The following is a 27,855-nucleotide window of genomic DNA, read 5'->3' on the forward strand; positions in this document are numbered from 1 at the left end:
TGTTCCTGTGAGGGATAATGTGATTGTCTTAGGCACATTTTTATTTTATTGTTTTCCCAAGGAACTCTTCTCTGTCCTGTCAGTCAGGATGTATTGAACGTTTCTTGAATGAATAAACAAATGAAGGAGAGCACGAAAGACCAGTTAGATCAAAAGACATTCCCTGGTGGCTCAGATGGTAAAGAATCCGCCTGCAGTGCAGGAGACCTGGGTTTGATCCCTGGGTAGCAAAGATCCCCTGGAGAAGGGAATGGCTACCCACACCATTGTTCTTGCCTGGAGAATTCCACGGACAGAGGAGCCTGGCAGGCTACAGTCCATAGAGTGGCAAAGAGTCAGACACGACTGAGCGACTAACACTAAGCCAGTGAAGGAGAGCCTGAAAGACTAGTTAAATCAAAAGATATTAAAAAGTATTACTTCTCAGTTCTGTTTCATAATTAACATCAGTGCAGTTCAGTCGCTCAGTCGTGTCCGATTCTTTGTGGCTCCATGAATTGCAGCACGCCAGGCCTCCCTGTCCATCACCAACTCCCGGAGTTCACTCAGACTCATGGCCATCGAGTCAGTGATGCCATCCAGCCATCTCTCCCTCTGTCGTCCTCAATCCCTCCTGCCCCCAATCCCTCCCAGCATCAGAATCTTTTCCAGTGAGTCAATTCTTCACATGAGGTGGCCAGAGTACTGGAGTTTCAGCTTTAGCATCATTCCTTCCAAAAGAAATCCCAGGGCTGATCTCCTTCAGAATGGACTGGTTGGATCTTCTTGCAGTCCAAGGGACTCTCAAGAGTCTTCTCCAACACCACAGTTCAAAAGCATCAATTCTTTGGCGCTCAGCCTTCTTCACAGTCCAACTCTCACATCCATACATGTGTTGTCAAACAGAAATCTTCTTCATGGGCCAAAGTCTTATTCTTGTTTTTCCAATTTTAGCCTGTAATATACTTCCAAAGACTAGTTTTTGTGTGCTTATAGTACAGAAGTTTTTTATAGCTTGTAACTGTTAACCTTTTCTGAAAATTCAGTATTATTTTTATAATTTTAATAAAATGTTTACCCGTTAATGAAGGATAGAGGTAGTATAGGATAAGACAGGCAAAGAGCCAGATTGCCCGCTTTTAGTGTTCAGGTGGATCATGTTTTGGTTGTCTAAACCTGGACAAGTACTTGAGTTTTTCTGGAAGTATTTCCCCCTGTGTAAAATGGGACTTATCATAATACCTCTGTCATGGGGTTTTTATGAAGATTAGTTGAATTTATATAAGTTCTTAGAGTACTGCCTGGTCCACAAACTATGTAAATCCTTTCTTAGGTGTACTCTTAGTACTGCTGCTGCGGCGGCTAAGTTGCTTCAGTCGTGTCCGACTCTGTGCGACCCCATAGACAGAAGCCCACCAGGCTCCCCCGTCCTTGGGATTCTCCAGGCAAGAACACTGGAGTGGGTTGCCATTTCCTTCTCCAATGCATGAAAAGGAAGTCGTTCAGTTGTCTTCGACTGTTAGCGATCCCATGGACTACAGCCTGCCAGGCTCCTCCGTCCATGGGATTTTCCAGGCAAGAGTACTGGAGTGGGGTGCCATTGCCTTCTCCACTCTTAGTACTAGATAGAGCTATATATTTTTGACTTTTTAATTAAAAATAGAAAAATAACAAAAGCCTAGTTTTATCATGCAAGATATAAAATTTATTTAGCAAGTGAATGGATGAATACAAATCATAGAAATATAATTATCTGATCAAAATATTAAAGGTGGAACTTAATTACTAAGGTAATTTGATGTAGATACTTACATGTGTATGTCTATATTTGATTATTTTCTATGAAGTGATGTAAGACTATGTTTTCTAGATAAGTATTTTTCTAAAACCATAACAAGGCAGAATATTGAAAACAGAATCTGCAGTGTCTTCCCTGTAAGAGAAGTTTGGACACATCAAATTAAGCAATAATTTTTTTCTTTTCCAATTGTATCAAGATATATTTGACATATAGTACTGTGTAAGTTTGATGAAATATAGCATGATGAAATGATTACATACATAATGAAATGAGTGATCACAATAAATTTAGTGAACATTCATCATCTTATGTAGATACGAGGTTAAAGAAAAAAAATGAGTTTGATGAGAACTTTTAGGATTTACTCAACATTCATATATAACATACAGCAGCATTAATTATATTAATTAATCATGTTGTACATTACATTCCTACTGCTTATTTGTCTTATAACTGTAAGTTTGTACCTTTTGACCACCTTTTCCAGTTCATCTTCCCCCCCAGCATTCCCCTTCTGCCTTTGGTAACCACAAACCTGATCTCTTTTCCCATGAGTTTGTGTTTTGAAGTATGATTGACCTACAATACTATGTTAGTTCCTTGTGCACAACATAGAGATACTTTCAGAAATCACCACTAAACGATAGTTTTTTGATACCCTCTGAGAACAGTTGACTTTTAATAGAACTGTTAGATTTTTTTCATACATATTTGTTAAATATTTTAATCATTTTTTTAATTTGGAAAGGAAAACACTGATGGAAAAAAATAAAACAGGAACCATGGCTTTAGATTTACTGGAATAATACAGTCACGCGTGCATTCCTTAAATATTTGTTGAGCACCAGCTGTGTATCTTGTGTTGTACAAGGTTGTGGGTATTTTATGGTGAGCACAGAGCGTCTCTTTTAATAGAGCTCTACTTTTGAATGAATGCTGGAAACCTGTGTGGTATCCTTTCTATTGCTCCCCTCTTCCCTCCTGGAAGAAAGTTTTGATTGGACGTTCCCTGACCTCCAGGCATTTCTAAAGGAGAGACCTGCCGGAAACCTCGCAGCAGTGTGCGGGAGCCACGGAGGAGACAGTGGCGTGACTCTGGTAGCGATTTTACTTGAAATGATTTGATACAAAAACTGCCAGCCTCCTGTCAGTCTGTCAGTCTCTGCTGACTTTTGTTTAAGCTGGCGCCAAATGTAAGCATGGTAGGTGATTTGTGGGGATGCTAGTAGGATAAGGCACCGAACTGGGCAATACAAGATAGAAGGTGAAAGGAAAAGCTTACAGGGAAGGATAAGTTGGACAAGTGAAACAATAAATGAGAAAGCGAGAGATTCTGCACTTAATTTTTGTGGCTATTTGACTTAGGCTAGATTCTAATAAAGTTAAATGTTTTAAATAAGATTTTCCTTTCTTTAAAGGAAACCACTGAAGTTCTTTGTGATAACTATTTTCATAGTTAAGCAAGGAAAATTTTCTTGTCTTTGAAATAGGTGTTAAACTACCGTATAAATTAAAAAAAAATGAGTTGACGCTCACTGTTAACAGGAAGGTGACACATAGCTGAAGATTGCATTTTGTCTTCATCCTTTCTGAGGTCTTTATGGAAGGAGAATGTCAACCTTGAAGATCAATTTCGTAGTTATTTGAAGTAATTACTTGGGAATAATGCAGTATAGTGCATATTCATCTAAGTTTTGTGTACTTGGTTTTAATAAAATCTAGCTTACAATGGGGGAGGGTGTTGACACAGGAGTTGGCAGACTTTCTCTGAAGAGCCAGATAGCAAATATTTTGGGTTTTGTGAGCTGTATGGCCTTAGTCACAAGCATTCAACTCTACTGTTGTGAAATAAAGCAGCCAGAGACAGTGGGGACAAAGGAGCATGGCTGTGCTTCAGTCAAGCTTCATTTACAAAAACAAGCAGCAGACTGGATTTGTTCCATAGTTTGCCTGTCCCCATACCATAAAGAAATACGGAAAAGCTGTGGTATTTTTTTTTCATTTTTCATATTTCATTTTAAAAGGTATAAAATACAATAAAATATTCAAATACAAAACTGCAGAAACATTGTTATACAGATAACATTTGAGACTTCTGAAACAGAATTGTTTAATTTCTCAAAAAATTCATCAGCTGGTATAAGACAGTTGAGATTTTTATGTATTAAAGGAAACAGGATTTTCATTTTGAAATTATGGAAGTGCAGGATGTTTAAAAATTAAACATTTTAAGCAAAAGTTCACAGCATGCACCTATTATAGTTACAGCTTCATTGGGAACATCAGTTGGTTATACTTGAGGAATCAATTTTTTCGAGATTTTTCTTTTTAATTATTTTCTCCATTTTCCAGTTTTTAAAAAAAGGGAGGTAGATTTCTTTATAATTAAAACCTAACATTTTGTGCAGCTTATTAATATGTTACTTTTCTGGCCAGCAAAGTGTGGTTTTAAAATTTTATCAGTTACAGGACTTCTCTGACAGTCCAGTGGTTAAGACTCTGTGCCTCCACTGTAGGGAGCATGGGTTCCATTCCTGGTTGGGGAATGAGATCTTGCATGTGTGTGGTGTGGCCGTAAATAAATAAGTATATATATTTATCAGTTATCTGCTAAGTATCTCCCTTGAGTATGTCGATTTTCTTTTATCTTGTTTCTGTGTCATGTGGATGTTATTGCTAAATACTCAAGTAATGTAACATATGTAGAGATAAAAACATCTCTTCCATGTTTCAGTTAAAGTAATTTTTCTCACTGACAATTTTGTTACTGTAATTTAAATGAGATATGGAGAAAAATGATGTTTTTTTCATCAATTACAGTAACTTTTAATGTGTGTGTACTCAGTCATGTCCTGACTTTTTGAGACCCCATTGACTGTAGCCCACAAGACTTCTCTGTCCATGGAATTTTCCAGGCAAGAATACTGGAATGGGTTTCCATTACTTCTCCAGTGGATTTTCCTGACCCAGGAATCAGTCCCAAGTCTGTTGCAGCTCCTGCATTGGCAGGAGACAATACCACCTGTGAAGCCCACGATAACTTAACAGCCAGCTGTTAAAGAACTCTTGATATAATCAAGTGGGGAGGAATGTGGTCTTTTTATCTTTTCAGCTACAGCTTTAAAGACTCAAGTAGGAATTAATAAATCTCAGTGTTCCCCTAAAAACAAAAGGTACTGTAATAAGAAAAATGGTATCAGTTCACTTCAGTCGCTCAGTTGTGTCCAACTGTTTGTGACCCCATGAACCGCAGCACGCCAGGCCTCCCTGTCCACCAATTCCCGGAGTCTACCCAAACCCATGCCCATTGAGTCAGTGATGCCATCCAGTCATCTCATCCTCTGTCGTCCCCTTCTCCTCCTGCCCTCAATCTTTCCCAACATCAGGGTCTTTTCAAATGAGTCAGCTCTTTGCATCAGGTGGCCAGAGTATTGGAGTTTGAGCTTCAACATCAGTCCTTCCAATGAACACCCAGGACTGATCTCCTTTAGGATGGACTGGTTGGATCTCCTTGCAGTCCAAGGGACTCTCAAGAGTCCTTTTCAGCACCACGGTTCAAGTATCAATTCTTCTGTGCTCAGCTTTCTTTACAGTCCAACTCTTACATCCATACATGACCACTGGAAAAACCATAGCCTTGACAAGATGGACCTTTTTTGGCAAAGTAATGCCTCTGCTTTTTAATATACTGTCTAAGCTGGTCATAACTTTCCTTCCAAGGAGTAAGCATCTTTCAATTTCATGGCTGTAGTCACCATCTGCAGTGATCTTTGAGCCCCCAAAATCAAGTCAGCCACTGTTTCCACTGTTTCCCCATCTATTTCCCATGAAGTGTTGGGACCGGATTCCATGATTTTAAGTTTTCTGAATGTTGAGCTTTAAGTCAACTGTTTTACTCTCCTCTTCACTTTCATCAAGAGGCTCTTTAGTTCTTCACTTTCTGCCATACTCTTTAATATAGTTACTTGCTCTGATAACATACGTGCCATAGATTTTATGTTAGTGCATTCACCAAAATAGAATATGGAGCCTGAGAAGACTGTTCATTCCTATGACTAACTTTTTCTTCTATTAAAAGGAACCAGGCATTTTGATGCCACTTTCAATATGTCTCATTCTGAAGAGCCAGCAGTGCCCCAAAATGACAAACTAGGCAAGACGTTGGTAAATTTTAGCTGAATGTAGGTCTCTGTTGCAGATCTTATTTGTCTGCTTTTATATGGAGAGACTTCCAAATCCTGAATGAAAACCTTTTTATTTGTCTTGTGAATGTTCAGATACCTAATATAAAGGAACAGACATATAGGGAGGCGCCGTGTCTCAAATGAGCCTTCGAACAGAGCAATAGTGTGTCTTTAGATGATGATTGGGGTTAATTTGACTTAAGGGAAATATGTCTTGTATTTAGGAGTCTTTTCTGAAAATTCTGAACTGAGAGCCATTTTTAATGATGAGAGGTCAGCAGGCCCCTAAAAGGATACAAAGGATCTTGGAAAACAAACTGCAGCTTTGAGTAGCATTAACTCTCTGTAGACCTGGAGTACATTTGTTAGGTAGATATTGTACTTTGAAATATACGTAGAATGGCTTATGTTTTTCTCCCAGGGAATGCAACTGTATGAGGTGGTCAAGAGGAGCAAAAAGAAATTGCTTTTAAACTTAGCTGCTGACTGATTTTCCCTTTCTTTTGGATCAATGTTCTTAGCTTGTGTGTAAGATGTTGGGAAGCAGAAAACACGTGAAGTATCAGTCTTATTTTTTCATAAATGCCCTCTGAAGGTAGCAGTGAGTCTAAAGGAGTTTCAAGAGAAGAGGGCTCTGATTATAAATCTCTACCAGTCAGGGTTCTCCCAAGAGACAAAACCCACAGGGTATATATAGATACATATCAGAGCAGGTGTTTTATAGCAGTCAGCTCATGCTGTTCTAGAGACTGAGAAGTCCTGCAGTCTGATCTGCTGTCTGCAGACTGGAGATCCCGGAAAGCCAGTGCGTGATTCAGTCTGAGTCAGATACGCTGAGACCTGGGTGGAGGGGGTGGTCCAAGGCCCAAGAACCAGGGGGCCAGAGTCCTTCTAGCAGGAGATGTGGGCATCTCAGCTCAAGCTGGGAGTAGATTTGCTCTCCCTCTGCCTTTCTGTTTAGCTGAGAGCCTGAACTACTCAGGATCCTGAACAAGATCCTGGGGTGATGCTCGACCCCACTGGTGAGGGCAGTCTTCTTGACGCAGTCTGCTGATGCAGCCCTAATCTCTTCTGAAGATGCCCTTACAGACACACACGCAAAAGTAATGTTTTACTGTCCATCGGAGCATCTCCTTAGCCCAGTCAAATGAACTGGGCTAGTCATCACAGGACCCAAAGGAATTGAAAGCAGGGGCTACAACAGATACTTGTGTGTCCATATTCATAGCATTATTCATGATAGCCAAGAGAATGAAGCACCCTAAGTTCCATCCACAGATGCATACATAGGCAAAATGTTGGATGTGCATACATAGAATGGGATGTTACTCAGCTTAAAAAGAAGTAAATTTTGACATATGCTAGAGCATGGGTGGAACTTGAGGATGTTATGAAGTAGGCCAGTTACAGAAAGATAAGTATTGTATGATTCCACTTATCTGAAGAGTAGTCAACTTCATAGAGACAGAAAGTGGAATGTTGGTTGCCTGGGGCTGGGGTAGAGGGGGCTGGAGGGTATGGTGTAATGGCTATAGAGTTTCAGTTTTACAGGGTGAAAAGTTCTGGAGATGAATGGTGGTGATGGTTCCTCAGAAAGAAGGACTCAGAATGATTACCTAATGTCTAGACATGCCTCAACTTGTGAAACTAGGATGAATGGCTCAGAGAAGTGCTAGACTTTTGACCACTGTCATTACAGAACAGTCCCATTCCACCTGCCCTGCTTTTCCATTAGCTGCTTGCAGAACCTGCTAAAGGGAGCTGTATTCAGGATCATCATTCTAAGTTCAGTGACTACACTTGTGGTCTAGAACGAACCCAGAATACCTATAATCATGATGAAGCACTTCCTTCCTTGCCTGCTCTAGATTTTCTGGGTAAACTTGAAGTTTTGACTATTGACCTTCATGGGTATCATAAATGTTCCTACCTTTGTAGCTTAGGCTACAGAACTTCTTAAGCGTCATTCCAGAATGGTTTTGTGGGTTTAAAACTAATGGCCCTTTTTTCCCCACAGATTTTTAATCTTCAAAACAAATGTGCACTTTGAAGAATAAATTAGAAAACATAGATAAACAAAAACAAAACCAGCCATAATTCCATGAAATAAATTGCAAAAGCTTACATGATCTTTTGAACATCTTCTTTTGTACATGTATATACGTGTGTGAGAGTATACATATTTTTATATTTATAGATTCACACTACTATGTATTTAAATACCTATTTTGAGTATTTATAAAGGAATTCAGGGCTTTAGTATTTCTCGCTAGGCAATCAAAATGGTGGAAAATCATTATTTTTTTTTTCACTTGGGATACTTAAGAGGTTTTCAATATAACTTTAAGGAAGTAATGCTTCAAAACTTAAAACTAACACTGTTTGAAATTAATATAATAATAGATTATCCAAGGAGCTGTATTACACTGTTCTCAGGCAGACTTGTTAATGAATTAGGACGTGTGGTAAGTTAGAAACACATTTATTTAGTTATATTTATTCAGAATATCAGTTTATAAATTCTTTTCCTTGGATAATGAACAATTTTCAAAATATTTTATTTCTGGAATCTTTATTTTTCGAAAAAACATCAAAGGACAGTTTGATGGGAATGTAAATTGCTAGCAGCCACTGTGAAGAACAGTACGGAGGTTCTTTTGAAAAGTGGGAATGAAACTACCATACAGCTCGGTAATCCCACTGCTGGACATATGCCCTGAGAAGAGTGATGGAAAAGACACATGTACCCCAGTGTTCACTGCAGCACTGCTCACAGTAGCCAGGACATGAAAGCAGCCTAGATGTCCATCAGTAGATGAGTGGATAGAGAAAGTGTGGTACATATATACAAAGGAATATTACTCAGCCATAAAAAGAATGAATTTGAGTCAGTTCTAGTGAGGTGAATAAACCTAGAACCTATTATACAGAGTGAAGTAAATCAGGAAGAGAAAAACAATGATCATATATTAAGGCATATATATGGAATCTAGAAAAATGGTACTGATGAACCTATTTGCAGGGAAGGAATGGAGACACAGATACAGAGAACAGACTTGTGGACACAGTCGGGGGAGGAGAGAGTGGGACGAATGGAGAGGGTAGCGTAGACATGTGTAAAATGCTAGCTGGCAGGACGTTGCTATGCAACACAGGGAGCCCAGCCTGGCGTTCTGTTGAGGACCTAGAGGGCCAGGATGGGGGAGGGGAGGGAGGCTCAAGAGGGACATTGTAAAGCAATTTTCCACCAATTAAATTAAAAGAAAAAAGCATTTTTCAGAAAGTGAGAGAAAAGATAGTATGTCACCTCTTTAAATTTGTCCCATATTACTATGGATTAATTTTGTATCCTTTTGAAATTATTTTATTTTTTGTTCTTGCTGGAAACCTCAGCATCTAAGATTACATTTGTACGTGTGGTGCATACTTTCAATAATTGAACAGAGCATTTTTTTCCCCTTTGTAATTGTACCCTAAACTTTTACCCTCTGGAAATTTCAGCAACAGAGTATTCATTGGTCATCCCCTGGGTGCTGAGTGTAGCGTTACCATTCATGTCCCCAGGGAGAGAGATTTGTAATATGAATGGCAGCAGACCAGGCAGTTGGCACCGTGGCTTCATCAGCATAAAATAGTAACTAAGTCTCGTTATTTCAGCAGAATGTCCTTCTGAGGAATTTTGTTTGCTTAACCCACCAAGGGCAAGCATCTCTGGCTGAATACTTTCAACACTGATTAATAATGAGGTTTCATCAATAAATATTAGTTTCTAGTGGCTATCTCCTTTACTTTTCTACCTTAAACAATCTGTGGACTGGGAAAACAGAAATCATTAGACTATTGAGTCAGAACTTCAGGGATCTTCAGTTCTAGACTTTGAAAGCCTGTGATAATTAAGACGTGGTCTTGCTCTGAACTCTTCAGGGGCTTACAGTTGACTAGGAGGCAGAATGACAACTAATTACTCTGTGATATGCTGGGGACAGTTAGTACATTTGAGTATGAAGTGCTGCAGCCCGGCAGCTACTGGCCAAGTATGGTTGTTTAATACTTCGAATGTGGCCAGTAAGACCGAGGAACTGAACTTATTTTAGTTACTCCAAGTTAAGATTTTAAAACTGATACTTGATTCATATATTGGAAAAATGTTTAAGATGGTTTGGAATAATCTGAATCTGAATCTACTTTTCAACTGTAAATTTTATGAAATCCAAATATATACACAGTATTTTTAATGAAAGTTTTAAGATCTGAACTGAAAAGTGCTGTAGAATACACTCTGGTTTTGAAGACTTAATTAAAAAAAAAAAGTTCAGTTTTGACATTGATGATACAGTAGAATACTAATATTTTACATACTGGTTTAAACATATGTTATTAGAATTCAGTTCACCTCTTTACTTTTACCTTTTTAATGTGGCCATTGGAAAATTTTAAATCATCTGGCTCACATGGTGTTTGCGTTAGCGCTGCTCTAGATGCACAGGAAATCAGCAAATTCTGCCTCTGATGAACAGAGGAGCATCTCAAAGAGAAAATGCCCTTTGAACCAGCTCTTTGTGGTTTGTATGTGGTTCCTGGATTGGGGACAGTTTATCATAGATAGAGGGATAGTGTTTTAAAATTTTTAGGAGCCTTAAATTCTCTGCTGTGAAATTTGAACTTCTACAATCATTGAAACGTTTGTTAATTTTATATATATATATAAATTAAAAAATATATATAAACATTTATTCCTGGGCTGGGTCCTCGTGGCTGCATGGGCTTTTCCCTAGTTGTGGCAAGCAGGGGCTACTCCCTCAGTGCGGTGCACAGGCTTCTGTTAGCAGTGGCTTTTCGTTGCAGAGCCCGGGCTCAGGTGTGCGGGCTTCAGTGGTTGTGGCGGGTGGGCTCTGTGGTTGCAGCCCCCAGGCTCTAGAGCACAGGCTCAGTAGTTGTGGTGCACAGGTTAGTTGCTCCTTGGCGTGTGGGATCTTCCTGAATCAGGGATCGAAGCCATGTCCCCTGCATCGACAGGTGGATTCTTTACCCCTGAGCCACCAGGGAAGCTCTTTTTTTGATGTTTTTGAAGTGGGTGAGTGATAAGATCAGATTTGTTTTCGGAGAAGGACTCGTGGGACTGGAGGACCATTTGGAAGAAGATGAGGAAATAGGACTTGTATTCATTCAGCCAAATGATGGAGAGAACCCAGACTGAGGTGGTTGTCTCAGGATAAGAGGGGAAGGAATTCAAGTTAGAGTAGGAGAAAGAGTTGGTGGAAGCTCCTGGAGGTAGAGAGAAGAGACGGGGTGACTCTGAGATCTCCCTGTGAGGAGCTCATGATGGTGTCGTGTGAACTTGTGAAGACAGGAGGACAGTGTATCATGGGCGGAGGTTGTGGCCGAGAAGGTGATGAGTGTGGGCGTCTGTGGAGGAGCCATGCTGATCTTAGACACCACGTCTGCCATCCAGGGGAAGGAGGTGGGTGTTTGAGAGAGAGTTTGGTTTTACTGAAGCAGTGCTGTCAGTTAAGATGTCCCAGGGAGACTGTAAACACAGGAGTCGGAAATTAGCTTCAATACATGGATTTCATGACATCTTCTTCAGTTCTGTCAAAAGGATTTCCCTTCAGGAGCATCCTGAGGGCTTGCCACATGCGGGTGCTGTGCTAGGCGCTGAAGATGAAGAGAGAAACTGGGCAGACATTTATGCCTGGAAGGTGATCCAGCTCCAGAGAGAAAGGCGCACCTACCCCTGGGATGACAGTGCAGTGTTGTGAGTTCCGCAACAAGCTGCTGAGCAGTAAGGCCCAGGGAGGACGCACGTGAGGGCAGCAGGAGCTGACGCTGGAGAGGGTGGGCTTGATCTCCAAGGGGGAATTTGCCATTTGTTCCTTTTGGGCAAATCCCTTACATATGATAAACCCCGCGACTGTGTATGTGTGGTCTTTGGGACCCCAGGCTCTTCACTGTGGTATCTGTCAGATCCTGTCCACCCCCCGGTAGGTCCAGAGTTGTGAGTCACAATGATTTTTGTTGGTCGCGGTTTCTGCAGGTTTGGTGGCAGAGGAGTGACTCTATCAATGTGTTTGTGTGGTCCCCAGAAACCAGCATCCGTCAGGCCTCCCCGCTTTCCTGCTCGGGACCTGCCTTGTTTATGTCTATCAGGGAGGAGGCGGAGATGACAGACCTGTGATATGTGAAAGGGGTTTCAGGGTGTTGGCACAGTGATCAGAATGGGGGAGGACAGAAGCCAGGTGAAAGTGGGAGCCTTCAGTAGACAAGTGTCAGGCAGCAAGTCCTAGAGAAGTTGAGCGGCCTTGAGTTGGAATACCTGGAGAACCAGTAAGAAAAAAAAAAATTATCTACCGTGAAAATAACATCTGCAAAAGCTTTCCACAGCACTGAACGCACTTAGCTCCCAGTTATTGGAAGATTGCATTTCGTTTCCTTGGGTTTTGTCAGTTTAAAAACATAAGACCGTGTGTACTTGGAAGGTCCCTCCCCACTTCATGGAGTCCCTAGCTTCCTTCTGCTTTCCGTAAGGATGCAGTTAACTTCTGCTGGGAGTCTTTTCCTGACCATGTCTTATCCTCTTCTCTCTGTTCAGTGCTGCGCTCACCTCCTGCCGCTGGAGGCCTTTCCTGCCCATCTCTCCTCCTCACTCAGCTGCTGGCCCTGAAAGGCTGCCTCACGTTCACCTCCTGCCTGGCTCATGTTGTTGCTGTTTAGTCGCTAAGATGTGCCCGACTCTTTGCGACCCCATGGACTGTGACCCGCCAGGCTCCCTAGTCCATGGGATTTCTCAAGGGAGAATACTGGAGTGGGTTGCCATTTCCTTCTCCAGGGGATCTTCCTGACCCAGAGATTGAACCTGCATCTCCTGTGTCTCCTGCATTGCCGGATAGATTCCCATCTGGCTCATTATTCATTTTTAAGTGATAGTTAAATAAGTGAGTCACAGAAAATATCAGTATACTGTTGAGAGCCTGAGATCTCAATGCTGACATGCCTTTGTCTCTTCAACTTGCAAGTTTTTGTGTTAAAAAATTATTAAAGGGTAATATATTGCTCCCCCTCAGTTTGACTTTTAAGTGAGAAGACTGTCTGTTGAAAAGTCAGATTTTTCAATTTAAAATTGATGTGAAGTTTTCAGTTGTGAAACTAAAATTTCACTCCTATTTTAACTGAATATTGGCTTGTTGACAGTTTTTTTTTTCTTTCTTTTTGTCCTCATTCTGCTGACTGGCCCTAATGTTATTATAATTAGTAATTATGGTAAAGCAGAGTTTAAACAGGTAAATTACCAAAGGCAGTAAATGTCTTTTTCCACATGAATTAAATAGAATTTTAAAAGTAATTAAAATTCTATTTTGGAGTCTGATGCTTTGATAAATGTATTTTTCCTCCCATAAATCTAAAGGTATGATTATAGGTTTCAGGGACTTATACTGATTATTCAGTAATATAATTCAGCATTTATGGTAAGGTAAATATAATACTTAATACTGAAGTATTAGTACAGAGTAGCATAGCACTTGCTAGTTAAGAAACACGAGGTATAGCTAATATGTATTCTGTTCTCTAAAATTTATTTTAGAAGCAGTTATTGAATTAATGTCAAAGAGGACAACTGTCAGTATTTTTGGTATTAAAGTAAGGATTCAGGCACAATTGAAGTTTAAAGTTACCTTCTTTGTATGTGGTTCCCCAATTTTTCCTTTCGGTGGATAGTGGGAAGACTGTTTTCATCTGTGTATGGATAAAAGTGGAACAGGCCAGATCTTTTTTTAAATACCAAATTGGGTCATGTGCGGAGGTACTGGTCCCAGTTCAGTTGTTAATTAATGACAGGTATGACCCATAAAAGTAACTTTGTTTCTTTGTTCTCTTTTTGAAGTTTTTTTTTTTTAATATGAGAAATCCACTTATTTTTGTTGGTGGCAATTCATGAACAGTTCAGGTTTGTTCAGTTTAAGCGCATAATGTATATATTTGAAAACAGATTTTTCATTCATATATTGGAAGTACTTCTTATTGCTTATTCTTTTCCTTCGAATTATATGCTGAGTAAGAAGTGATTGGTGGTATAGACTTTAAGAATTGTCTTTTAAGTTTATATATATATACACATATATATATATATTGATGGCCCAGACAGTAAAGAATCTGCCTGCAATGCAGGAGACCCAAGTTTGATCCCTGGACTGGGAAGATCCCCTGGAGAAGGGAATGGCAATCCACTTCAGTATTCTTACCCAGAGAATTCCATGGACAGAGGATCCAGGTGGGCTACATACAGTCCTTGGGGTCCCAGGGAGTTGGACACAATTGAGTGACTAACACTTTCACTTTTTTCATAGTGCAAGCATATTGGACCAGGGAACTGGTTTGCCATAAGTACATTTAGAAAGATTCAGTATCTTCTGAACAATAGTACACATAAAAATCACAAAGGGTACTTAAAAATACAGATTCTTCCCGCCCCCCCACCCCCCAACACTTTTTTTCTTTCCCTTCCTTCTTAGTTTTTTTCCTTTTCTTGTCACTACTGTGTGTTTGGAGCTTATGAGATGACTCTGTGTATAAACTCACTATAACTTTTTTTTTTGGCCCTGCTGTGCAGCATGTGGGATCTTAGTTCCCTGACCAGAGATAGAACCCATGCCCCTGCATTGGAAGCATGGAGTCTTGACCCCTGGACTACCAGGGAATTCCCAAGAAAACAGATTTTTAAAAATTGTAATTTTTAAATTTTTTCCTCTGATTTTATTGAGATATTGTTGACATATGGTACTGTACATGTTTAAGGGTATATATTATAATGATTTGGTTCACATACATCATGAGGTGATTATCACAGTAAGTTTAGTGAACATCTTCTCATTCAGATACAAAATTAAAAAGAAAGAACCTTTTTTTGTGATGAGATCTTAGGATTTACTCTCTTTCATGGAAAACATGTGGCACTATTAGTTATATTATCATGCTGCGCATTGCATGCCTAGTACTTCTTTACCTTTTAGCTTTTGACCACCTCCATCCAATTTCCTCTGCCTCTGGCAGCCACAAATCTGATCTCTTTAAGTGAGTTTGTTTGAAGTGTAATTGACCTACAACAGTTCATTGGGTCCTGTTACACAATATACTGACTTAGTATTTCTGTCTTTTCTTTCCTTGCGACTTCATGACTGTCTTTATTGCTGTGTTTGAATTCTTTTCTCTTTTCTGTGTGTACTATTGTAGATTTTTGGTTTTGTGGTTACCATGAAGTTTATATCTGTCTATCTGTCTGTAAATGATTATTTCAAGTTGCTGATCTCTAAACACATTTTAGCAACCCTGCATTTTTACTCCCTTCTCCCATGTTTACTGTTTTTGAAATCATATTTTACACCTTTTCCTGTTTTGTATCACTTACTGTGAATATAGATGGTTTTACTACTTTTGTCTTTTAACTTTCCTATGAGGTTGATTTACTTCCTTTCCTGTATATTTGGCTTTACCTTTTGTAATTTCCATGTTTCTAGTTGTGACCTTTTTTGCTTAAGAGAAGTCCCTTTAACATTTCTTGTAAAGCTGATTTGGTACTGAACTCTTACCTCTTGCTTGTCTGTAAAACTTTCGATCTCTCCATTAGATCTGAGTGAAAGCCTTATCAGGGACCCATGATGTTTATGAGCTTTTTTTCCTTCATACTTTAAAATTTTAAGTTGGAAGTGAAATGCGCTTTTCTATTTTGCTTTTCTCATTAACCTCATAAAATTTTTTTTGTCGTGTTCAGAAACTGTTAACATTTCATTGCTTTTACGGTATTGCCTCATATATTAGATCATTATTTACTTAACTATTCTTCTATTGTTGGACATTTAGATTGTGTCTCATTTATTTCTGATAAATAACATTGGAATGAATATCTTTGCAGGAATTCTTTTCTATGTATAGATTTTTTGTCTCCCTTTTTCCTGAAAATATTTTTAAAAGCTTTTGAAACATACTGTCAAAGTGTTTTCCAAAAGGGTTCAGCTGGCTAAAATCACCAGCAATAAACTGGAGTTAACATTCATCTTCACCAGTGTTATGTTCATTAAAAAACCCGTAGTTTTGGTTCACCAGGAAAAAATGGTATGTAATTATGGAACCATCCCTTGTTGTAGTCAGTACAGGTTTTGTGTACGTATAAGCATAAATTTGGTACTTCATTCTAAGTGTTTTTTTCTACCAAGAATTTAAATTTTCAAGAGTTCTTGAGGAAGCAGCTTAGTGATCAATGAGTGGTAGTTCCCTTGAATTTTTCTGTCATTTAAACAGTTGGTAATAAACAGGGACAGTGTCTTTTTGCCGCGATCGGAATATTAAAAATACTGAGCCCTCTTCTGTTCTCTTTCTATACGTTTTGGAAATTGAAGGTTTGAGTTGATCTTAAGTTTGTACTCAATCGTTCAGTTGTGTTCCAGCTCTTTGAGACCTTGTGGGCTGTAGCCCACCAGGCTCCTCTGTCAGTGGGATTTGCAGGCAAGAGTACTGGAGTGGGTTGCCATTTCCTTCTTCAGATCTAAGTTTGGAGTTAGTTTGTTAGAAAAACAAAGTTCTTATTTCTGCTGAAACTATTTGTAACAGCAAATGAACAACATTTCAAATGAACATCTGTCCAAACATTTAGTGGTAAATTAGAGTGTGAAATATTGAAGTTTTACCATTTGTCCATTGTCAGTAAACCTCTTCTAATTGTATGATCTACTTAGATTGCTGTTACGTCTCTTGATTTCAGACGTAACTCTTGTCCCTGTTTCTTGGTTAATCAGTTTTGAAGATTCTCTGATTTAAAAAAAACTAGGGTCTATTCTTTGTCTCCTTTTCCTTTCTCCTCAGTGTTTGATATTTATGTATTTATTTTTTAAAAAATATTTATTTTTGTTTATTATTTATTTGGCTGTGCCGGGTCTTAATTTTGGCATGTGGGGTCTTTTACTTGTGGCGTGTGGCACCTAGTTCCATGACCAGGATTTGAATCCAGACCCCCTGCATTGGAGTACAGAGTCTTAGCCACTGAACTACCAGGGAACCCCAATTTATATGTTTTCATTTCTTGTATTATTTCATTTGTTACCTTAAGTGGTAATTGTGAGCCTGTATCTCTGTTGTGTCACTAAGATTCCTAGACTCTGGGTTTCCCCTTGAGTTCTGGAAACTGCCTCCAAGTGGGAGTGCTGGGGGGCGGTTGGTGCTTGTCCTTCGTTTCTCCTCTTGGGGATTGTAGTTCTGAGCTGCTTGTTTTGTGGTATAAGGCCTGAAAATATTTGTTTCCTGTATTTTATTTACTTTTCTAGTTGTTCATGCCAGGAACATGATTTTGGATCCTCCTGGCTGGAAACTGGAGTCTTTTAATGGCTTCTTAACTCCTGAATCTAGTGATTGCTTCATGGCCCTTGTATTGAAGTCTTCAGAGGGAAGCAAGTTCCTTTTCTTTTTAAATACCATCTTTTCCTGTGAGGCTGCCTACTTCTGACTTTCTATCTCCTTTACTGGATCCTCCTACTTTGCCTGGTACCTTATAATTGCATCAGTAATTGTAATATTACCACCGAAAGTCACCCTTGCCAGACCCCATGCTAACTTGATACCTGTGTTCTCATTTTAATTCATAAAGCAACTGCTTAGTATTCTCTAGGGGTCTGTGTTACCCCTACTTTCCTTCTGTGTATTCTCAAGTTTAGGGCCCCATCTGTTTGCTGATGACTTTTATATTTTTAGCATTGATTTCTATACTGAGCTCTCAATCTGTCTACCTGATAGTCTGAGCATTTCCACCCAGACTTTTAAAAGGAATACTGACCTACTTCAGTGTAAGTGGAAGTCCTCTGTCTTTCTGTGTCCTATTCTTCATCTCAGTGTTATTTAACCCATGGTTAAACACATACCAAAGAACAGGCTTCCCACAGACAGACACGCTCTGCACGCTAGTTTCCCTTTCTACTCTCTCCTTGCACCTAGCCCTGCTCCCCCATTCCTGCTCTCCTTGTCTAGTTGCACTTCTCATCTTTGGTCTGTTACTGGCCTCCTTCCTAACTGATCGCTGCTTCTAGTTGTGTTCATCTAAAATCTGCAGTATTCTTACATTTTAAATCAGAATATGCTTCCTGGCTTAACTTGTCCAGTGATCCCTTAGATGCTGCTGGGCAACATCTGCTTTTGAACACGACACACAAATCTTGTTCAGGCATTCGCTTCTCTTTACATCTTTCTTGTGTTGCTCCTATCACCTGCCCTCTCAGTCGGCATCCTCCCCGACCACACCATGCTTTTTTAAAATGTTTGTTTTTGTGGCTTCCTGCATCCGCAGCTTTGACTTGGCTAATACTTTCGTGTTCATTTTTGAGGCTTATTCCCTTGTTTCCAGGCCTCTTCATTTTTTGCTCCCACACTCTCCCACGTGTACCTCTAACAGTATGTCTATTATGCATTTAAAGGATCTTTGTTTCACTTTCTTTCACTGTATTAGAGGTCCTAGAAGACAAGACATTTTAAAACTCATACTTGTAACCTTTGCACTGCGGAGTGCTTAACTGTCAGTCCACTTTTAGGTAGTACCTGTCTTAAATGACATGATTGTCCATCCTTGTTCCCAGATAGAAATGTGGATGTTTTCCTGGTCACCTGTCTTTATCACGTGTAACCAGTTCCGAGTTTTTCAGTTCTGCTTTTACTGGGGTATATGTGTTTGCATTCTTTTGTTCACTTGTTTGTTTGCTTGTTCATTCAATAAATTTCCCTCAGGGCTGCTGCCTCTAAGACTGTGAACTAACTAAATTGCATGCCAAACATTGCATTGAATTTGTAGAATTTATAGATTAATTTTTGGAGGAGTACCATGTAAGTATTAATATAATTTTTGGTCCTTGAGGAAAGTTGTATAAGTATTCCTTTTTTTTTTTTTTTTTAAAGCTTACTTGTGTTTTAACAGTTCTCTTAGTGTAGATGAGATTTAAAAAATTCTGTTATATTTTCTAATTTGTCATTGCTCATCTGTTGGGAACTGACCAAATGATCATCTTATCTGGCCAACTTACTAAACTTCTTAGTACTTTTCATAGGCTTAGGTTTTCAAATATTGGTTACATCAGTGACAAATATCAGGGTTGTTTTCCTTCGAGTACTTAGGAGTTCACTTATTTTTTTGGGTCTTAGTACATTTCCTATCTTAGTACATTTGTTGAATAAAAACAGTGATATTTGGCATCCTGGAATTATTCTGGACTTTAATGAAATGCTACTTTCTTAGCGGTACTTTGCTGAGTATGATGTTTATTTTGAATAACTTGTAAAGTTATTTTAAGGGGGCATCACCTATTCACTTGCTAAGAGTTTTATCCTTAATCCATGTTGAATTTTATCAGTAACTTGGTTGGCATCAGTGATGATCAAGTTAATATATTAATGCAAAGAATTACAGTAATAGATTTTCTGAAGACAGATCCTCAACATTTCTCCTTTTTCCTGATTTATTTAATGCAGTGCTAGATTTGAGTGCTAATGGTTTATTGAGTATATTTTCATTTCCATTTTTAAGTAAAATTGGTTTATACTTTTATTTCACTTAGTTCTCTGCTAGAATTATGCTAGCGTTATAAACTTGTTAAAGCATTTCACTTTTTATTTAAATTGGAAAAACTGAGTTGTCTTAACAACAGAAATTAGTTAATTAGTTATTTCTTAAAGCTCTAGTAGCATGTGTCATAAAATTATTTAGAAAATGGCTATTTCTTGGCATCTTTATTTCCCCAAGTCTAGTAAAGTACCAGGGGCAAAGAGCTTCTTTAACTCTTGTTGAATTCTCCAGATAAGTTTCTAGAAAGTGATTTACTATGTAGAATTGTTTGTTATATTAACAGAGTTTGTTTTAGTCAGAGAAGCATTGTTACCCTGGCTAATTCAACAGGATATGGAATTAGTCTGGAAATGAAATACATGGAAATCTGTCTTCATGGATAGATTTTCTTCATAGAAAGATGCTGTTTGGTGATAGTCTGAATTCTAAGCTGACCTTTATAGGAAAATGGTCTCATTAGTATCACTCAATAGAGTATTTGCATAATTACCATGTGTAAAAAGACCAAAGGTAACCATTTTGTAAATGTATTCATGTCTTGGGTTATTTTTACTATTTTCTTTTTTTTAAAGCTTATTCTGTGATTTAGAGTCATTATAATTAATTTATAAGTAAATGATATTTTAGAAGTTAAAGAGCTTTAATTTCAATCAAATTGATTCAGTATATACATTCACATTTCCCCCTTTTAAAAAATTCACTGTTTTCAGATATTCATAAAACTCTGGTATATTGTAGAAGTAATGGGACATCTGAGTGGTTCTCAGATTAATATGGCAAAGCAGTGGTTCTCACCCAGGGGCAGTGATGTCCCCACAGAACATTTGGCTGCATCTGGAGACTCTTTAATTGTCACAGTGGGAGGAAACCACTATCATTGAGTAGGTGGAGGCCGGAGGTGCTAGTGGACATAATGTACTGCACAGGATAGCCTCCTATAAAAAAGGATCTGTCCCTAAATGTTAGTGATGCCAAGGCTGAGAAACTCTGTTGTAAAAGGAAAGCTAATATACACAAACACCCAACATAAAAATGTGTTCTTAGATGTGTGCTTATTCTTTCAGCAGCTATAACTCTAACAGTACAGTTTACAAGGTCCTTATGCAAAGTGTGTGAAGAGTATTCTGCTCTTGACTGACATCTAGTGAGACATTTACAAATAAATGTAAAACTGAAAGTTGAAATTAAATAAGCATGTAAATCAGAGTTACAGCTAGTTTTTTTCTGCTCTTAGGAATTTCACATATAAATAAACTAAGAAGAGAGTAAAGATTTGTTTAGGGCTACTGAGAAACAGGCTTCCCAGGTGGCTCAGTGGTAAAGAATCCGCCTGCCAATGCAGGAGACACAAGAGACGCAGGTTGGATCCCTGAGTTGGGAACATTCGTTGGAAAAAGGAAATAGCAGCCCAGTCCAATATTCTTGCCTGAAAAATCCCATGGATAGAGGAGCCTGGCAAGCTACAGTCCGTAAGGTCAAAAAGAGCCGGGCACAACTGAGCAGCTGAGCACACACGTGCACACGCACACGCACTGAGAAATTATGTCTGAGGAGGAGTGGTATGTGGTAAATTCTTGGCTGAAGTACTACTGTATCGCCTTTATCTTTTACTTATATTCTTGATTTAATATGAGAGCTTAGGATATAAAATTTTTTCATAGTTTTTTGAGTAAGTGCTGACTTCTGTGTAAGACTTTTTGTATTTTAAAAATTGCTTAAAAATCATTTAGTTTTAGAGCCAGTGGAGACCTAAGTGGTTTAATCCAATTTCTTCACTTACAGAGATTAAACAGTTCTATTTCATAGAGATGAAGTGATCTGATCTGTGGTTTTGCAGCTTGTCAGGCCAGATCTTAAACTGGAGCCCACTGCTCCTGACTTCTAGTTGAGTGTGCTCTCAGGGTGAGGGGAAGTGATTAAGTGCACTCTGGGGTCTTCTGAAAGCTTTTATGTTTGTTTTTCAAACTATGAATATTAAAACTGTTAAATTCTTATTTTTTCAAACTATGAACATTAAAACTTAAATTCTCATTTCCTTTAAAGGAATATATATATACCCCTCCATATATGTTTTAAAATGAATTTGTATTTATGTTTATAAGTCTCATGTTTTATTTAATTTTTATTTATCAGCATTATACATGTGTAAACATGGATATTTCAAATCTTTCATAGGCAACGACACCTCCAAATCAAGGGCGACCTGATTCTCCCGTCTACGCTAACCTGCAGGAACTGAAGATATCCCAGTCGGCTCTTCCCCCGGTCCCCGGAAGCCCAGCAATTCAGATTAATGGAGAATGGGAAACTCATAAAGATAGTTCAGGGCGTTGTTATTACTATAACAGAGGTACACAGGAAAGAACTTGGAAACCCCCTCGTTGGACTCGAGATACGAACGCAAGCAAAGGAGATTCCCAGAGTCCAGGGGATCAAGAGGTATGAGGAGCTAGGGGGTCAACCAGTGAGTTACGGAGCTTCTTCTCTTTTCGTTTCTCAGAGAAGTAAATAGGTTTGCTTCTAACCTTTGAAATCTCAAAGATACTAAATCTTCTTTCCAAGTTTTATCATATTACTGCTTGTTGCTTCCTAGTGTATAGACAGACAGCAGCTAGCCCTGTGGCATGCTTACTTGTCTAGAGTTTACTGGGTTAATGCTGCCTATTGCCCTTGATTTCCCTCACATGCTAGAAGATACTAATCCAGTCATCGTTGTTGCCAAAGCAGTTACGATTTTTTAGAAAAAGAAGGGGAGAAAATATGTGATGTGATTTAGCCAAACAAAAACCCAGTTATTTGATGCTTTTCTTTATGATTTGATGGGACTGGCAAGATACTTCTCAGTTTTTGTTAGAGGTACAAGATCACTTTTTATGACTGTGTACGGGAGATAAGTATAATATAAGTCCTTTGCTACAGGCTGAACGTCCTCTAAGTCTGACAGTTCACTCTAAAAACATTATTTCTTGATTGGCTGGTTGTTTTCTGTTTTTTTGGCCATGCCATGTAGCTTGTGGGACCTTAGTTCCCCTACCAGGGATCGAATCTGTGTAGCTGCAGTAGAATTGTGAATCTTAACCACTGAACTACCAGGGCAGTCCCTAAAATCATTATTTTCTCTGACAAGTGTCCATACCATTTCCCCAACCTTGGTTTCATAGACACACACACAGAGACACATAGTCAGTGCAGCACACACACATACCCCTGGAGGGTGGCATCACACACACACACACCCTTACCCCCCATCCACGCACACACACCCACCCACACCCACCCCTACCCCCCATCCACACACACACACACACACCCCTACCCCCATCCACACACACACACACCCCTACCCCCCATCCACACACACACACACACACCCACACCACACACACCCACTCCCACGCCTACCCCCTATCCACACACACACACCCTTACTCCCCCATCCACACACACACACACACCCCTACCCCCCCATCCACACACCCACCCACCCCCCTACCCCCATCCACACCCACCCCCCCACACACCCACACCCCTACCCCCATCCACACACACACACACACACCTCTACCCCCCATCCACATGCACACCTCTACCCCCCCATCCACACACACACACACACACACACACACCTATCCCCCCATCCACACACACACACACACACCCCTCTACCCCCCATCCACACGCACACCTCTACCCCCCCATCCACACACACACACACCCCTACCCCATCCACACACACACCCACACACACACCCACACACCCCTACCCCCCATCCACACACACACACACACCTCTACTCCCCATCCACACACACACACACACCCCTACCCCCATCCACACACACACACACACACACACACACACACCCTGCTCCCCATCCACGCACACACACACACACACCTCCCTCTACCCCCCATCCACACATACACCTCTACCCCCCATCCACCATCCACACATATATACACACACTCCTCTACTCCCCGGTCCCCCCGGAGGGCAGTGCAGTGAATTGGCCAGAGATCCCCTGGGACTGTGCAGGTCTGCAGAGAATCCTGGGTGGGAGGGATGGAAAGGAGTTAGCATCCTGCTGGTCGGTAGGCGGCAGCCCCTGCACACCCAGGACACCTGTCCTTAGGGCAGCTGACTTGTCCAGCAGAAATAGAGCTCCGGCTAGGTGGGAGCTGGAGAAATCAGGTAACACATCCTGTGTGTAGCAGAGTCTAAGAGCTTTGTATAGTTAATAACCCCTCCTCTTGTCCTGTTTTTCAGTTGGTTATTTATAGCTATGCTTTGGTGGTAGCTTGTATTAAACTTTCAGAGTTGAGGAATGAGGTGGAGGGTTAGTGAGAAATTGTTCACATGTTACTATAATAAGAGAAGTGTTAGGGAAGTGATTTGAATTTGTGTGTCTAGAAAGATTTGAAAGTAAGTTGTCCTGTGTGTCCATAATAAAGTAAAGTCTTATCAATTGGAAGAATTAGGGAAATGGCTAAATTATAGAAGAAAAGGATTTAAAGTACACACGGAAACTGGAATAGCCTTTCTTAGGTTTCTGTTACACTTCAGAGACTAGATGGGAGTGATCTCTAAATCGCAGTCTGAGCAAGCTCACTCCTCTACTCTCTCACATAATTGTGTAAAAATAGGTGTTTCCAGAGTGGCCGGGGCACACCTTCCAGTAACTTTTTGAGAAAGGTTGTGTATGGAGGTAAAATTGAGACCATGTGTGTTAAAATGTTGACACTGTACTCTCACATTTAATCGAGAGTTTGCCTGAGTGCAGAATTCTAGGTTGGAGATAATTTTTTCTCACAGTTGCGAGGCATTTTGAACTTGACTTTATGGTGATCTTGGTCAGCTGCGTGTTGGATGTCTCCAGTGTTGGAACCGTGAGGTCTTCCCTTTGAGACTGACCAGTCTCTGCAGAAGTCGGATCACTGGCCAGTAAGAGCTGCCCAGGGTGTTGGCTGCAGCATTTATTTCACACACAGCCCCTTAGTCTCCCCTCTTTCTGTTTGGTACCCATGTTCCAGTTGTGCCTGTTGTTTCCCAGCTCAGAATTCCTCTTGAGAGGGAATCAGTCCCTGTGCTTCTGCTGCAGGAAGGGAGCGGGCACACCTGGTGGCCAGGCGTGAGAAGGGGATCCTGGCTATCTCAGTCCTCAGATGAGTGCCTCGGTTCCAGGAGGAACCCGAGCCATTTGAAGACGTTGCTGTGTAAACTTGGATTTCATCTTTCCTCCTCAGTGCCACCCCAGCCCCCACCCGTTTAGATTCTGCTTGCTTTGTGGATAATTTAGGTTTTTGTTCATCTGCTTCTCAGCTTCCAGAGTTCTGCGGCTCTTGTGTCTTTCTGTGTTCTCCTGTTGTTGGGGGTTCAGATCTTTTTGAGCTTATTTCGATACTGTTATCTTGTTGGGGTTCAAATGGGAGCAAACCTCTCTTTCATTCTAACTCAGAAGCTTGTTATTTTAGTGGTTGCCCTAGAACAGTGGTTCTCACCTAGGACAGTTTTGTCTGCAGGGAACATTAGGCAGTGTCTGGGGATGTTTTGAGTTGTTACAGCTCAGGAAGGGTTACCAGTGTCTCGTGGGTAGAGGCCAGAGAAACTATCATGCATCCTGTGATTCACACAACAGCTCCCACCACTAGGAATAATCTGGCCCTAACTGTCCGTGCTGCTGCTGCTAAGAAATGCTACCTTAGAACCTGTAACTGGCGTATGTGTCAACATCTACAATTAATCAGCATCTGCTTGCTCCTTGAAACCCTGTCCCCTGTCTTCGAGTGCTGTGGGGCTTTTTGTTGTTGTTTATTTCCATTTTCTAGTCCCCTTTGCCCCCCACAACTGTTGTACATTTGTTGTTTAGTGACTAATTCATGTCCAGCTCTTTTGTGATCCCATGGACACTAGCCCACTAAGCTCCTCTGTCCATGGGTTTTCTCTCAGCGAGAATACTGGAGTGGGTTGCCATTTCCTTCTCCAGGGATCTTCCCAGCCCAGGGATTGAACCCGTGCCGCCTGCTTGGCAGGTGGGTTCTTTACCACTGAGCCACCAGGGAAGCCTCACTGTTGTACATGGTGACTCTTAAAATTAATCCTCATATTTACCACTTTCTTTTTCAGATTTCTTGCCTTAAGTACATACCCATACCTTTAAATTTCCTTGGTGAGCCTCCATTAGTGATAGAGTCTTGGTTTTCATTTACCTGGAAATTTATTTTTCATTATTTTTCAAGACTGCCTTTACCTGGTACACAATTAAAAGGTGATTGTTTGCTTTTTGTTTTTTCCTAGTTCCTTGAGACTTACTCTCATGTTTTCAGGCTTCTGTTATTAATATGCACAATTTAGTCTGTAGGTCTCTTCTTGCAGGAGGCTTTGAGGACCTTGTGCCTGTAATTTCACTGTGATGTGATTAGGTGAAGTTATCTTTTTTTATTTCCTGCCCAGGCTTTGTTGGGAATCTGAAATTTGTGGAGTTTCTGCCTTTGATTAACTGTGGGAAGTTCATATATATATATATATATATATATATATGCATTATCTATATACAGCTCCTGTCTCATTTTCTCTTTCCTCTCATTTTGGGACTTTGATTAGATAAGTGTTTAATGTGCTTACTCCGTTAGTCATGTTTCTTGATTTCCGTTATACTTAACATTTTATTGCTGTCCCTCTCCGTGTTTTGTCTTCAGTCATTTCAAGTTAGGCTCCTGTTTGCTGTTGGTCTCTTCATCATGTGTGTTTGTTTGATATTAAACCAACCCTTGAACTTAAAAAATGTGTTATTTTTAATTTGTTGGGTGGAACTACCCATGTTACTAGTTTGAAGAGTGTGAAACATACAAAAAAGTGGAAAGAATAGCACATTGAGCTCCGATATGCTAGGGACCCTTCATCTGGATGTGCAGGTTGTTACCACTTCACCGCATTTGCCTCATTTCTTTCTTTCTTTCTTTGACTGGACTGGGTCTTCCTTTCTTCACGACGGCTTTTCTAGTTGCGGTGAGCAGGAGCTACTCTAGTTGCGGTGTGCAGGCTTCTCTGCGGAGCTTGGACCCTAGGGTGCATGGACTTCAAAAGTTGCACACATTTCTTTCTACCTCCTTTCACCCTTCTATCTCCACTATTTTATTCTGAATCATTTGTCCAGACAATGTAATGTTGTATTCTCTAAGTATAAGGACTTTTTCCAGTAAAACAAATTGAAAACATATTGAAAAATGCATTTATCACATCCAAGAAATTTAATATCTGAATATCATTTAATACAAAGTTAACATTCGGTGTTTCTCACTGGTTAGTTAATATCCTTTATGTTTTTATTCCTGCAGTAAAGGATCCACTGAATGATCGTATATTGCATTTCTTTGTCATATTTTTCTTGGCTCTTATTTTCTACTTTATTTTTGATAATTTCAGTATATAAAGTCTTTAAGGAGTCTGAATACGCTGTTTTCCTGCTGACTCTCACTCATGCTGTTTGTTTCATATCGTGTGTGTATGTTTTAATGTGAGATGATAGTTGTTGGAAATCATAGATAACAAATCTTTACTGCTAATGTTGAAAGTTTCTTCCTTCTGAGAGGCTTTCCTTGTGTTTCTCTCAGGTGCCTGGAGAAACTAGTATCCTATGAACATTTGAAACTAAATTTTCAGTTTTAGTTTCCCTAGGCCACCTAGGTAGTAGTAATTTGAATGCATAAAGACTGGCTTGTTGGGTTCTCCCCTGATTTCCCCCAGTTATTCCTGTGATTTTCCTAGTGTGCAGTAGAGGGACAAGATTTGTTTCTGGTTTACCCTGTAATCTACAGGTAGAATTCTTTGGGGTCCCCTGTTTATTGGGGGACTCCCTGCCTTACCTACGTTGTCCCAAGTCCTGTTTCCCAGTACGTATGCATGGTCTTGAAAACTAATGTTTTAGCTCAAGGTTTGGCAAATGCCTTCTTGGAGAATGCTGCCTTTTTATTCTCTTTACCGATCTGGATTCTTGCTTCCAGTTAGTTTTGTTCCTTGGTATTTCTTAACCTCTTGCTCCTTCATGGTTTTGGAAAAAATTATGATGTAACATGATGTGACGTTTGTATATATTGCCAAAATGATCACAATGAACCTAGTTAACACCTGTCCCCATACCTAGTTTAGAATTTCTTTTTCTGGGAATGAGAACTTTTAAAATCTACTCTTTTAGCAGATTTCAGATGTGCAGTGTTGTATTATTAACTTTGTAACCGTGCTGTAGATTCCATCCTCGGGACTTAATTTGTTTTGTCACTAGGAGTCTGCGCCTTGTGACCTTCTT

At 39.9% G+C, this 27,855-nt stretch overlaps 1 protein-coding gene across 39 annotated transcripts in view; it reads left to right on the forward strand.

Annotated features, from left to right (window-relative positions):
* The window catches only part of ARHGAP12 (Rho GTPase activating protein 12), a 117,217-nt gene that overhangs the window by 37,356 nt on the left and 52,006 nt on the right, over positions 1-27,855 (forward strand). For 32 of the 39 annotated variants that reach the window (XM_060397396.1, XM_060397400.1, XM_060397397.1 and 29 more), the window contains one exon: positions 21,728-21,991. The exons of the other annotated variants lie outside the window; for them this stretch is intronic. In XM_060397396.1, the coding sequence (XP_060253379.1) occupies positions 21,728-21,991 (264 nt within the window). The remainder of the gene's footprint in view (positions 1-21,727; positions 21,992-27,855) is intronic. 39 annotated transcript variants of the gene reach the window in all.

Source organism: Ovis aries, chromosome 13 (assembly GCF_016772045.2).
Source record: "Ovis aries strain OAR_USU_Benz2616 breed Rambouillet chromosome 13, ARS-UI_Ramb_v3.0, whole genome shotgun sequence".
NCBI lineage: Eukaryota > Metazoa > Chordata > Mammalia > Artiodactyla > Bovidae > Ovis > Ovis aries.